The 15,551-nt window shown below is 37.5% G+C and overlaps 1 protein-coding gene across 1 annotated transcript in view; it reads right to left on the reverse strand.

Moving 5' to 3' along the window:
* Nucleotides 1-12,171, reverse strand: part of LOC135209068 (beta-galactosidase-1-like protein 2) — a 31,187-nt gene extending 19,016 nt beyond the window's left edge. Inside the window, exons 1-4 of the mRNA XM_064241649.1 lie at nt 12,107-12,171; nt 7,750-7,955; nt 3,670-3,855; nt 826-967 (exon numbers count right to left, since the gene is read on the reverse strand). Of these exons, the coding sequence (XP_064097719.1) occupies nt 826-967; nt 3,670-3,855; nt 7,750-7,955; nt 12,107-12,154 (582 nt within the window). The 5' untranslated portion in view covers nt 12,155-12,171. The remainder of the gene's footprint in view (nt 1-825; nt 968-3,669; nt 3,856-7,749; nt 7,956-12,106) is intronic.
* Between the last annotated feature and the right edge of the window lie 3,380 nt (nt 12,172-15,551).

Raw genomic sequence — 15,551 nt, forward strand, 5'->3', positions numbered from 1 at the left:
GGGTGTAAGATGAAAGAAGGGAATATGAACGGAGGTGCAGGAAACGGATTGAAATGGGTTGCAGCTAGGGGCCGAATGGACGCTGCAAAGAACCTCAAGTCAGGGCGTGAAGAAATCCAGACGTTAAGAGATCACTGTGACCATTGCAAAATACACAAGTAATGTATCTAACAAAAGAAAGTGACCAGGTGATAGCCGTCTGTTACTCTGCAGGTCTTTCGAAAAAGAGCTGATAAAACCTCACCATTGTTCTTCAACCTACTCAAGTTAACAGACACTGGGAATCCTGGACCTATATGCTTGGTCCGTAGATCGCTCACAGTCCGCCATACTGTAATGAGTACAGAGACTGCTGGGGGTCAAGAGAAATGGTGTGGGGATAGCAAATTCATCCCTGAAGGCTTGCAAAGAAGTTAGAGAGCTGGCACCACCCCCGACAGAGGTAAACAAAACTTATGGTAAACAAAATCTAATATATATATCTATATATATATATATAATTATATATATATCATATATATATATATATATATATATATATATATATATATATATGTATATATGCAATCTTGGAATTTAAACGGCACAATATGTTTCCGGTGATATAAGGATTATTGTTGACATTGATATCACATGACATTAATCTTGAATTACTTCCTTTTACAAGTAAAAATAAACAAAAAAAGCAAAAAAAGACGCACATTTATATATATATATATATATATATATATATATACATATATTATATATATATATATATATATATATATATATATATATATTCACTTTTAAAAAAAGGCAAAGAGCTGGAGAGAGCTTCCTTACCTGAACAGCAATGATAGGTCCTCCTCGAGTAAACTGAAGATCAGCAATGCGAGGAAGCAGGTTGTTGAAGTAATCACGGACGGGATTCATGAAGCCTTCGTAGTTAATTCTCACTCTCATATTTTCGTCACGCAGTAACCAGCTACGAAAAGAAACATGCAGAGATATATAAAAAAAGGGGAAACCCTATTCATTGTCATAATTATGTCATTCTGACTACTGTGATGCTCTTTCAACACGTATATGCTAAGTATATTCATATGCGTTATTTTTATCTTTTTCTTATTTTATGAGTGCTGTGCACTTCAAATAAATATATACTTCCTTTTGTAATGAAGAAAATTTATTTTTGCATAGTGGTTATTTAGAGATTTTCACGATGTATGTTAAATTATATATTCAAGAAGGCCAAGAATCAAGCCATACGTTGTTCATGCTTCTCCGAAAAGTTTATGGGTTAAATATTTCGAGAGAAGTAGAAAATAATAATAGTCTATCATTTCATGTTACTTTTAAGTCAAATATTACCCCCCCAAAAAAAGTTATGACTCTAACACTGAATAGTTTTATTATGTTTACCTGTCAGGTATGCGGGACAGATGGGACAAGGAGTTTACAATTTTTTTAGGATATTTATAATTACAGCATCTGAAAATATGTCAAATTTGTCTATTTCCTTGCATTTCAGTTGTAAATATAATTCCTAATATAATGTGCAATTGTCTCAATAAGAGTTTATAATTCTAACCCATCTATCAATGTTATGTAAATATATATTTCTGATTAACTATTTATTCTCATTTTCCCATGTTCTCTTTTTCCCACATGTGGTCATATACATAATGAGTTTGCTCCATATGAAAATGTTTATTTTGAAAGATTGAGTATGATAAGACACTCGATGAATAACTCTTCCAGTTCTGAAAACGTCGATTTTTTTAGGACCAGATTTTTTTAATTCCTGCTCACAATAGGTGATTGATATGTTTTCTCTTAAATCCTCAGAGGTGAATGCTATTATATTGACCATTCTGAAGAAGAGCTGTTGGGTGCACCAAAATTGTCCATTAAGTTTAAGTATATCTTAGTTTTACCAGACCACTGCGCTGATTAACAGCTCCCCTAGGGCTAACCCGAAGGATTAGATATTTTTCCGTGGCTAGGAACTCATTCGTTACCTACAGCTTATTGTGGGATCCGAACCACATACGAATTTCTGTTACCATAAATAAATTCCTCTGAATCCTTGCTGGCAGGGCGGGGAATCGAACCCGGATCCTGAGGTCGGTAGTCAAGCACGTAACTGAACTACCCAACACGTAACCGACTCGTCCAACGAAGTGTCATTAACATATATTCTAAAACGACTGGATTACAATGTAACAAGTCATTCCTAAATACACTTCCTTTCAAAACACTCTTAAGAATAGATTTGCATATGTTGAATAACGGCGATAAGTGATCGCATACCCGGTTTTCAAAACACGCCCCGATCAAGAGTATTTCTATATTGCAAAAAAGATACCGCGTAGCATACACGAATCACCAACATATTTCACTCCAGTTAAACTTTATTCGTTCATATTTCCGAAGACGTACAGTTCTTCATCGGAAGCAAGAGCAGCGAAAGTAATTCCATTTCCTCGTAAAAAAACGAGGATATATGGCGGGACTATCGAGGAAGCCAGGTTTGGCCAATTTTCGGAATGAAAGATTGACCTCCACCCAGCGCGACTTTTTCAACTATACTGTTATGTAGTACGTTTAATACACAATTTCTCTGGAGTATTTACTAAGCTTTAATAATTCATTTTTGTCTGCAAAATTTCCCAGTTCTTTTTTCTGAGCGTTTATATTCATTTTCTTATTGGAAGCTTGCTCAAGCAATTAATGGCCATTTTTGCTTATTTCATTTGGATTACGTAATGTTTACGCTGAATATTTCAGCACATAAAAAGAAAAATACTACCAGCAATGATTCAGAGACTAATATTTGCACTGAAAACTGCAAAATCATCAGCATCAACAACATCATTTTTACCGCACGAGACAAAAACATATTGTGTGTAGCTTTTTAAGAGCATTTGAATGGCAATACAGAACTCTGTTCTTACACAAATATGCTTCAGAAAACTGAACGAGAAGGGTCTTTTGTCTCCGGCATTTGCAAAACTGGACTGTTCTTTGTATGCTGCCTCTTCTTCTTCTTCTTCTTCTTCTTCTTCACTTGCCAGAACTGGAGTGTTCTTTGTAAGACTCTGTCTTTGTTATTATTATTATTATAATTATTATCATTATTACTATAAGTTTATTTAAAGCGGGGTAAAATACACAGGAAAATAATGACAAAGAAAATAATGAAAAAATACAAGAAAAACAATAAAATAAAATAAATTAACACACGCAAACAAAGTTCGCAGTATCCTAAACCCATGAATTATTCAGATAATGGAATCCAACTACCCACGATTTTCATTAAAGAGGTTTTGTTAACTACGTTGCCGTGGTTACTCGTTTCAGAATGTAATTTAGTATTACCTTTTACACTTTTCCGAAATGCCTTAGGTTTAACTTTCAAGCACACGGGCGGTTCAATATGCTGGTCTTGTTGGCTTATTTCAGGTAATTTGTGCATAACCAGAATCATGATAAATAATAAATATCAAGAAATATCAAGATGAGCAATAATTATCAAGAAATATCAAGATGAGTATTCTCTTAAGTTCGTAAGGTACCTTCCTCATCCTCTCAAACGCCCAGAATCTTAATAATTACAGCTTCTAAGTGTCCATTCTCTCTCTCTCTCTCTCTCTCTCTCTCTCTCTCTCTCTCTCTCTCACACACCTGGGCAGTCCTCCAAAGTCCCACTCGGCGCAGATGTAAGGCCCAGGTCTGAAAAGGACGAAGAGATCTTCTTCCTGAGCTATCTGGAGGAATGAGCGCAAGTCCAGGAATGCCGACATGTCCTCGCCAAGGTCTCCGAAGTCGAACACTCCTTGCCTGGGCTCGTGGAGGTTCCAGGGTACATAACTGGAATTATTATTATTCTTATTATTGTTAGTCCCTACTCTTGAAGGATTTGTTCTTACATATATGGACACTGGAGCAAGCAAAAGAAAACGGAGACTAGCGGGCAGTAAAATGCAGCAAGCATTGTAGCTGGAGGCTAAAAGGAATCTGAAACATAACATCAGTAACCATCTACAGTGCGCCGTGCAAGACTTGCTGTCGACGGTGTAACTTAAATGGTGTACGTACAAGATCTACAGTTTGAAAATCACAGACCTAAATAGTTTACTCACTCTGTCATACCTGTCCATTGCCATAATGTAGAAGTCTCTACTATCTTGGGTGTACATCAATACACACACACACACACACACACACACACACACACACACCACACACAATATATATATATATATATATGTATATAATAACAACGTATACTTATACACATATAGATAAATATAGTATATAGGAGTATATTATATTTATACACACACACACACACACACACACACAACACATATATATATATATATATATATATATATATATATATATATATATATATATATGATATAGAGAGGGATAAAGGAGAAGGAATAAAGAGAAACAAGAAGAGGAGAAGCAACAATGAAAAGAAAGAAACGGATGGGGAGTAAGAAAAACGAAATAGAAAGAAAGGACAATTACCGTAAACAACTTTCTTGCTCAGGAAACTTCTCATATTTAACTAATAGCTCTCTCTCTCTCTCTCTCTCTCTCTCTCTCTCTCTCTCTCTCTCTCTCTCAGCAAACAACAAATTTCACACTTAATTAGATAACTAAGATTAAGATCATTGTTTACTATTCAGCAGATACTTGAGAAAGTAAAAGATATAGCAAGTTAAACAAGAATAATAATAATAATAATAAGAATAATAATAATAATAATAATAATAATAATAATAAACAAAGATTCACAGAGATCAGACAGACACAGTCAGACACCAACTAAAGAAAAGCCAAACTGGAAAGCCCAGGTCCCGATGAAGTCCATGGATACTGGCTCAAAAAACTTCAAGGCCTACACCCACGAATAGCAGAACAACTCCAGCATTGTATCTCAAATCACCAAGCACCCAAATGGATGACCACAGGAAGAACATCCTTAGTACAAAAAGACAAGAGTAAGGGAATATAGCCAGTAAGCTTACAGGCCTCTTCACCTGCCTACCAAGTAATGGTGGAAGTTACTAACAGGTATCATCAGTGAAAGGCTATACAACTACCTAGAGGAGACAAACACCATCCCCCACCAACAGAAAGGCTGCAGAAGGAAGTGTAGGGGCACAAAAGACCAGCTCCTCATAGACAAAATGGTAATGAAGAACAGTAGGAGAAGGAAAACCAACCTAAGCATGGCATGGATAGACTATAAGAAAGCCTTCGACATGATACCACACACATGGCTAATAGAATGCCTGAAAATATATGGGGCAGAGGAAAATACCATCAGCTTCCTCAAAAATACAATGCGCAACTGGAATACAATACTTACAAGCTCTGGAATAAGACTAGCAGAGGTTAATATCAGGAGGAGGGATCTTCCAGGGCGACTCACTGTCCCCACTACTCTTCGTAGTAGCCATGATTCCCTTGACAAAAGTACTACAGAAGATGGATGCCGGGTACCAACTCAAGAAAAGAGGCAACAGAATCAACCATCTGATGTTCATGGACGACATCAAGCTGTATGGTAAGAGCATCAAGGAAATAGATACCCTAATCCAGACTGTAAGGATTGTATCTGGGACATCAGGATGGAGTTTGGAATAGAAAAATGCGCCTTAGTCAACATACAAAAAGGCAAAGTAACGAGAACTGAAGGGATAAAGCTACCAGATGGGAGCAACATCAAACACATAGATGAGACAGGATACAAATACCTGGGAATAATGGAAGGAGGATAATATAAAACACCAAGAGATGAAGGACACGATCCAGGAAAGAATATATGCAGAGACTCAAGGCGATACTCAAGTCAAAACTCAACGCCGGAAATATGATAAAAGCCATAAACACATGGCAGTGCCAGTAATCAGATACAGCGCAGGAATAGTGGAATGGACGAAGGCAGAACTCCGCAGCATAGATCAGAAACCAGGAAACATATGACAATACACAAAGCCACTACACCCAAGAGCAAATACGGACAGACTATACATAACACGAAAGGAAGGAGGAGAGAGGACTACTCAGTATAGAGGACTGCGTCAACATCGAAAACAGAGCACTGGGGCAATATCTGAAAACCAGTGAAGACGAGTGGCTAAAGAGTGCATGGGAAGAAGACTAATAAAAGCAGACGAAGACCCAGAAATATACAGAGACAGGAGAAAAGAAACAGAAAGAACAGAGGACTGGCACAACAAACCAATGCACGGACAATACATGAGACAGACTAAAGAACTAGCTAGCGATGACAATTGGCAATGGCTACAGAGGGGAGAGCTAAAGAAGGAAACTGAAGGAATGATAAAAACAGCGGCACAAGATCAGGCCCTAAGAACCAGATATGTTCAAAGTACGATAGACGGAAATAACATCTCTCCATATGTAGGAAGTGCAATACGAAAAGTGAAACCATAAACCCACATAGCAAGTGAATGCCCGGCACTTGCACAGAACAGTACAAAAAGAGGCATGATTCAGTAGCAAAAGCCCTCCACTGGAGCCTGTGCAAGAAACATCAGCTACCTTGCAGTAATAAGTGGTACGAGCACCAACCTGAAGGAGTGATAGAAAACGATCAGGCAAAGATCCTCTGGGACTATGGTATCAGAACGGATAGGGTGATACGTGCAAACAGACCAGACGTGACGTTGATTGACAAGGTCAAGAAGAAAGTATCACTCATTGATGTCGCAATACCATGGGACACCAGAATTGAAGAGAAAGAGAGAGGGAAAAATTGGCTAAGTATCAAGATCTGAAATAGAAAATAAGAAGGATATGGGATAGCCAGTGGAAATCGTACCCATAATCATAGGAGCACTAGGCACGATCCCAAGATCCCTGAAAAGGAATCTAGAAAAACTAGAGGCTGAAGTAGCTCCGGGCCTCATGCAGAAGAGTGTGATCCTAGAAACGGCACACATAGTAAGAGAGTGATGGACTCCTAAGGAGGCAGGATGCAACCCGGAACCCCACACTATAAATACCACCCAGTCGAATTGGAGGACTGTGATAGAGCAAAAAAAAAAAAAAAAAAAAAAAAAAAAAAAAAAAAAAAAATAATAATAATAATAATAATAACAGCTTCACTCTTACCCACATCACAGTCTAATAACAATAGTTATGAAAATCGGTTCTATTTATTCTAAGTAACTTTTGTAAAAGATTAAAAGACAGAAAGGTCTGAAAACAATGGAACTCGTTTGAAGGAGATAACAAAAACAAAATGCTGTCTCAATTTAACCAGAAGAAAGAATTAATTTCTAATGGCCGTCGACAGAAACAAGTAAAAAATGCCCCAGAGTTTCTTCGGCGCAATCGAGTTTTCTGTACATCGTATAATCAAGGAGACCGAAAACAGATTTATCTTTCAGTAGTCTTGGTATGATGCTGTATGAGCCACTGCCCATGAAACTCTCAGCCGGCCGTGGCGGCCTGTGTTGTGGGTTGCCAGAAGCACGATCATGGATAACTTTAACCTTAAATGAAATAAAAACTACTAAGGTTAGAGGGCTGCAGTGGTATGTTTGATGATTGGAGGGTGGATGATCAACATATCAATTTGCAGCCCTCTAGCCTCAGTAGTTTTTAAGATCTGGGGGCGGAGAGAAAAAGTGCGGACGGACAGACAGATGGCCATCTCAGTAGTTTTCTTCTACAGAAAACTAAAAAGTAACTCCAACAGAGGTTAAATTCACTTACGTCTCAACGGCATTCAGTCCAGCAGCCCTGAACTTCCTGAGGGTGTCCCGCCAGTAGTCCGGATGAACCCGGAAGTAGTGAAGTGTTCCGGAGAAGATGGTGAGGTCTTTGTCGTTGAGGGTAAAGGTGTCACCCTCAGCTACCAGTCCGGCCTTGATGGTGCCCTCGGGCACGAAGTGGTCGTAGTAACCAAGGCCGTGACATGACTGCCGAAGAAAAATTAGTGTACATAAAATTATTCATATCAGCTACAACGTAAGTTTGTAGTAATGAAATTTTTTCGTTGGTTAAATGTGCAAACCTCTATCATAATAGGTTCTACTAATAGTAATGACTGGCTGCATTTCAAGCATACATTAGAATAAAAACATAAATGAATTTCAGAATGCTTAAAGTATGTATTTTGAAGATGTTGTAAATGTATACACTCACACAACTTATTTGATTGTTGGACCTTCTCATAACAAATCTTTCATGTGGACTTTTGAGGCACAGTCTCAGAGCAGGCCTTTAGTTAAAGTATATATTAGTTTTACCAGACCACTGAGCTGATTAACAGCTCTCCTAGGACTGGCCCGAAGGATTAGATATTTTGACATAACTAGGAACCAGTTGGATACCTAGCAACGGGAACTACAGCTTATTGTGGGATCCGAACCACATTATATCGGGAAATAAAGTTCTATCACCAGAAATAAATTCCTCTGGTTCCGCGCTGGCCGAGCCGAGAATCGGACTTCGGACCACCGGACTGGTAGCCGAGCGCGAAATTGATCCGTCCAACGTGGAACTCCACAGGCCGTTAGTAGTGCTGTTAGGTCTGATTAGGCAGTGCTATGTCCCGTAACAGCGCAATGATCAGTTCTGTAACCCTATCCCAGAGGCGTATCCTGAGTATATCATCCTTAGGCTAGGGTAACGGAACTGACCATTGTGCTCTTATGGGACATATCACTGAGAGGAAACCTAATGCTGAGGGGATTAACATTAAAGACATCCAGTGCCTTCACATGGGCATTCCGTTCCCGAAACAACACAATAGCTGCTTTTCTATCCGGCACGTGAAGAGCTAAGCGAGCGTAGAAGCAGACTTCAATTGGCAAAATGAATTTTGGAACTGGCAAATGTGTTTTATGATAATGGATTGTGTCCAGAAAGATGCGTATGTATGAAAACCATCAACAAACGGGCAAACGGTTAGGTGCTGTAAGGTGGTAGACAAATGGAGAATATCAATAAAACAAGAGGTACAGTTAATGACAAACAGATAATTTTAAAAACAGGACAAGTTTTGTTTGGATGCACACGGATGAATTACCTTTCGCATAATTTTTAAGGCTCAATTCATATCCACCATCACCGTTGAGAGCCTTGAAATCAAAGGTCTCATACCTGTCTGTGTGGTAGGAATAGAAATAACGCCTAGGTTATCTGACTGACAGATTTGCCACTGCAAAGTGTGAGTTATGCTAACTACCGTCTCTGCTTAGCAACTTCTCCAAAAAATATATTAATAAACCTGCGTAATGAGCGCCGTTTCTATTTCAGAGAACGCAGATAATTATACAAAACAAACTTCGTTTGTCCGAACGACTGAATCTGTCCGAAAAGTTAAGATTGCAATGAGTTAATTTCCTTCGCAACAACTTTCCCAGGTTGGCGATGGATTCACTCATACAATGAGCATTGTTTCTCATCAGCGACGCGCCATTCATGGTTATCCTAGCAGAACAGATTTGTAAATCTTTGTAGTTGCTTTGACAATTCATTCAATCATCAGTTGAGCTTCCTCACTCTGTAGTAAGTTCCTTCCTTTGAATAATGAGAACATGTCTTTGTTTTACCTAAAGACAGTGTGTGGCAATCGTGATCTCTACGGGCACCCATTCCGATGGGAACATGATTTTTAAATTGATGGTGGCAAGTCATCTTCTACGACTTAAGTTCAAGGATATTATACATATTCTTTTTCACACCGCTAACCAAGCCTGCTCTTGTTGTCTCTCTACATAAAAAAATGAAATAAACTAGCTTGTTTGAATAACACCGTTGGCCAAAGGACCAAAATTAATCAAAATACTCAACATACTGTGAAATCTAACGCTCATACCCTGTCACAAACGAATATTCCAATTTAATTGAGAAATTCTCAAAATTAATGGCGAGATAGAACGTCATATACATACTATGTTTCATCCGTTACATGTTTTTCTCTTGATAAATGATACAACACGCATCTGACATTTATAAAACTAGTGCAATTGCTCTTGAATTACAATCGTGATTTATAGGTGGTTCGCTTCTCTCTCTCTCTCTCTCTCTCTCTCTCCTCTCTCTCTCTCTCTCTCTCTCCTGGTAGTAAATTAAATCGTTTTTATCAGCATTATTCATGTAATATACATACATACAACAAAAAGTTCCTCATTACATACACTTGACTTTTAATTAAAGTCTTACATACACGCACGCACATACTATTTATCTATCTATCTATACACGTATATAATATATATATATATATATATATATATATATATATATATATATATATATATATATATTACCATAAAAATCCATTGATTCCAAAAAAAGAAACAAATCCCAAATGTCAATAAGGCAAAATCGAACTCATGCAATTTGGTTTCGGGGTGATGCTTAGCTAAAACATACGGCAACAAGAAAGTGTGAGGAAATATATATATATACATATATGTATATACATATATATATATATATATATATATATATATATATATATATATATTATATATATATTATTATATTATACATATATATATATACATATATATATATACATAATATCTATATATATAGGATGTGTGTGTGCGCGTAAGTCTGCACATTCTACGCATCCATCTCTACATCTCGTGATTGTCTTTTCTTATCTTTTCATTTCGGGGCCTCTCTTCGTGAGCTGAAGTAAGGATAGTCCCGGCGAGCGAAAAATTCAACAACTTTCCAAACACAGACGAAACCCAATATTCGGTTATGAAGCTGATAAAGATTTTCCTTCCACATTTGGGTGTCTGACTTTTCCTTTGCTGGGATCCCGGTCAAGTCGGCGTACGTACACATACACATTTGATTGAAATTGATATCCTTTTCTTAAGGAGTTGAGCGAGCCTTCTTAAATTTCCATATACAAAGAGATGACTGGTTATCTATTAAATATCGAGTGGCTACAAACGAATTCAAGATTGGCTCAGTGGATGCAAAAAGATTATGATAATACGTCTTCGCGTCTAAGGATAAACTATTCATTTCAAAATACTTTAAGGATCAATTGGTTGCTGTTCTAGGGAAAGACGTTCCTGAAACTAAGTCACAAGAAAAAGTGTCGTTTGTTAACAAATAAGCAACACATCCATTGGGCACTGATGCTCAACACGGAAATTCAACAAGTTAAAGGGGCGCGCCGGTGTTTCTTCAACGCAATCCAGTTTTCTGTATACAGCTTATAATTAAGGCCACCGAAAATATAAACTTTTAACCACGGCCCGTTGGTGGCCTGTCTTATAGCGTTGCCAGACCCAAGATCATGACTAACTTTAACCTTAAATAAATTCAAAACTACTGAGGCTAGAGGGCAACAATGTGTTATGTTTGATGATTGGAGCGTAAATGATTAACATACCAATTTGCAGCCCTCTAGCCTCAGTAGTTTTTAAGATCTGAGGGCGGACAGAAAAAGAGCGGACAGACAGACAGACAGACAAATAGCCATCTCAGAAGTTTTTGTTTTGCTGAAAACTAAGTCAACAATCAATATGCATTTGCAAGAATGAGAAAAATGAGGATACAGTTTTTAAGTCAGTATTTCGCCAACATATGCACCATCAAAATTAGGAGGAAACCATTTTATTTCTCACCCATTAGGATGAAACCATTTTAATTCTCATCCATCAAGAGGAAACCATTTTCAATTCACCCATCAGATGGAAACCATTTCAATTCTCACCCATTAGGAGGAAACCATTTTTAATTCTCACTCACTAGGAGGAACCCATTTTTTTTAATTCTCATCCATTAGGATGAAACCATTTTAATTCTCACCCATTAGGATGAAACCATTTTAATTCTCACCCATTAGGAGGAAACTATTTGTAATTCTCACCCATTAGGATTAAACCATTTTTCATTCTCATCCATTAGGAGGAAACCAATTGCAATTCTCATCCATTAGGAGGAAACCATTTTTAATTCTCACCCATCAGAAGGAAACCAATTTTAATTCTCACCCATCAGTAGTAAACCATTTTTAAAGTACCCTCTTTCCCTGAACCTTTTTCTTTCTATAAATGCTTATAAAACCAACGATAATGCATTTATCACTCACCTTCCAGCCCAAAATGCAAACGAAGAGTCGAAAGAGCCAAGATGTCATCTTTGCTTCTCCGACCATCCAGGAAAACAAGTCTTCTCACGGATGAACCCACTGGACTAAACGAGATGTCCAGAGAACTTCATTTTCCCAGGGTTATCTTGTGATAATTTCTTGTAACCTAATCGAGATATCATTCGACCATTTCCCCAGCTGAAAGATAAAATGGAGATATCAATAATAACCCGAGAAGGAAAAGAGGAATTGAAGTAGAATGGTGAAGTAAAAAAGTATGAAACGCATTGTATAGTAACAAGAAAATACTATTATTAAGATGACAGAGAAGTCCCACGCCTTGGTCTCTGTTAATAATTAAGTTAACAACTTACAAGACACATGAAAAATTTTTTCTAGGGTCGTTTTGGTTCCTCCTAGAATAAGTCTCATACTGTTGAGATATATTACAAAATTATGTGAAGAAACAGTCAAATTCATATCATTATCATTTTTAACGCCCTGTAATCAGGAGCTGTATTATACAATCTTGGGGCTGCGCATCTGAAGGCCCAAAAAATAACACCTGAGCTGCATCTTGGCTCAGACTTAAGCAAGAATTGAGCATATCTGCTCTGACGTACAACGCAGTAAAGAATATGTTAATCAGACAAGTAAAAGACTTACAGATATATATTCAAAAAAGCGTCACCTCAAAAGCAAAGTCGGACTATAGTAATTCTTAACAGAATTCCTTCACTATTTTTACTGAAGTGTGATATGCTTTTCTTTATTCTTGGTCTAATTTAAGTATCGAATTTGAGTTCGGTAATTTCTCATGTAATATCATAGCACTGACCAGACCCAATGCTGATTAGTTCCACTGAATAAACGACCAACAGTTTATGGAATATCTTAGACCAAACTGTTTAACTACTCGATATATTTTTTCTCTTTCGTCTTCAGATTTAGTAAATAGCATACAGTCTGGTAAACATGGGTGAACTATGATACTACAATTATAAACATTATCTCCCTCGCCATCAGTTGGGTGCAAATGCGAGACTCCAAGTTTCATCTCATTTAAACACAATAATTTCTAATTGGGGGAATAACTTAATTTCTACTGTAACTCTAACACCAGGTAAAAAGGGTATCGTTAAAACTGACCAGTGCTTAGGAGTATGTTGTGAAAATCAATAGGTAACAGCAAGGCTCAAGAAGTCAAGAGAGAGAGAGAGAGAGAGAGAGAGAGAGAGAGAGAGAGAGAGAGAGAGTCTACACAAAGGAAAACATATGAATGAAGCACACAAAATTTAATTTTCTGGCACTCGGTTCAGCTGACACATAACTTTTTATCAAATAGTTTTATAAAATCGATTACAGAAATACTTAACGTAGAAATAATTTTATCGAACGTGTGAGATGACATATGCTTCGTCATAAATAATCTCGAAAAAGGTGGTATGTTCCTTTTATTTATTTTTTTCTGTTTACGAGAACACAGACAGGTGTTTTGTAACAGGCAATCCCAAGTAGACGGGTGTGAAGTCTACCTTCAGTTCACTCTCATTGTTACCATGGCGCCTCACCGCCTACTCTTTTTTTTCTGAGTCTCCAGGTGAGTTAAGCTTTGAAAATCCAATGATTAATGAATGCTTGTTACCTCCCTCCCTCTCTATCCACCAGCCAACACACACATACGTGTGTGTGAAAGTTTAACATATCCAACCATGGCCCACTCATGGGGAAAGCATAACCTCCCATACAAACAAACACACACTTGTGTGTGTGTATGTGTGTATGGGGGGGGGGGGGGGATGCTCTCCCCATTTTCGGGAGGCTGGTTAATTATGTTAGACCTTTATAGCAACACTTTTCCATCCAGAAAACGACCTATCATGGCTGACTAACTACCAGGAACGGTTCATGAAATGAGCCTAAACCTAATTCGGGTTTGATTTCAGAACTCTCCTTGGGGAGGTGAAGCTGTGTGCAAATACTGTGTCCAAAATTCAATAAACTGATGACTTCTCGTTTATGTACATTTTATGAATACGTTAAGATTCTAACCAGCGTTAGAAGAAGCAGCAATCAAGCAATGATATACGAGCAGACATTTCCATTCACATATCCAGATTCAAGGCTTTTGTTAAGGAATAGAGGAGTCAATATTTAATATCGATGCTATATATATATATTATATATATATATATATATATATATATATATATTATATTATATATATATAAATGTGTAGTGTGCGAATAACATATATACAAGAAACGTCAGTCAACAAAGTAAAAGAACTTTGCACAACGAAGTTCAGATTCGATAAATAAAATACACTATGTTCCTTGGCGCCTGAAGCAATACGAGTATTGATACGATACCAAACATCCATTCAAGCCCTTGTTTACATTCATCATCGACAGCAAACACCAGACGAGAAACCTCATATTACAGTGTCATGGGCCTGGAAGCCTCCTCATGAAAATCGCCAGCGCTTATCCCACACAAAAGCTCTCATAATGACCAATGGGAAAAAATGTTGAACGCCGACAATGTCAACAGTCATTTCAGAAAACTTCCTCGAAATGCATTCCTTTTATACAAGGCTTCGCTTGATATGAATGAATGTCAAACAAGGCATGAGAAAAGCGGTGGCTGATTGAATCAATGCTCTGTATGAATGGTCACGATTGCTCTAAGAATAACATTTTTCAAACCAGCAATTGTTGGTAGAAGAAAACATCGCAAACGCCTGTTATTACTGACGTACTTCGTTTCAATAATCTCATGTTGCTGAAACATATTTTAACTTCTTTGCCAGAAAGAGAGAGAGAGAGTTACAAGGACTAGGATGTTTCCAAGACTTATGTCCATCCAAAGAGTGATCATGTGCTCACTTTTTTTACTATTCATTCAGTGTCCTAATGATTTTGTCTAGCTCTCTCTTGAACTCTTCCATACTGTTGCTGTTTATAACTTCTAGTGGCAGTTTAGACCATGTGTCACATATCTTGTAGGTGAAGAAGTTCCCACAATGGGATGTGTTGTATCTCTTCAGTTCTAGTTTCCATTCATTATTTCTTGTCTGGTTTTTGTTTAATGTGAAGAGGTTACTGTCTACTTTTGTCATGCCCTTCAATATATTGATTGTCTCTTAGTTGTCCTCGCAATCGTCGTGTTTCTAAGTCATATATGTTCAGGCTCTCTAGTCGTCTTTGGTAACCTATTTGCCTGATGGATGGAATAAACTTTGTGACTCTTGCTTGTACCCCTTTGAATAATATCTATGTCCTTCAATAGTGTTGGTGACCAAAACTGTACTGCATATTCAAGATCTGATCTAACTATTGATGTGTAGAGCTGCAGCACCGTTTCCTTGTTTTTGTATTTCTGTATTTGAATTGCCTCTTTTATGTATCACACTAGTTTCTGTGCCTTCTTTTCAGCTTTTATG

The sequence above is a fragment of the Macrobrachium nipponense genome, chromosome 37, assembly GCF_015104395.2.
Source record: "Macrobrachium nipponense isolate FS-2020 chromosome 37, ASM1510439v2, whole genome shotgun sequence".
Lineage (NCBI taxonomy): Eukaryota > Metazoa > Arthropoda > Malacostraca > Decapoda > Palaemonidae > Macrobrachium > Macrobrachium nipponense.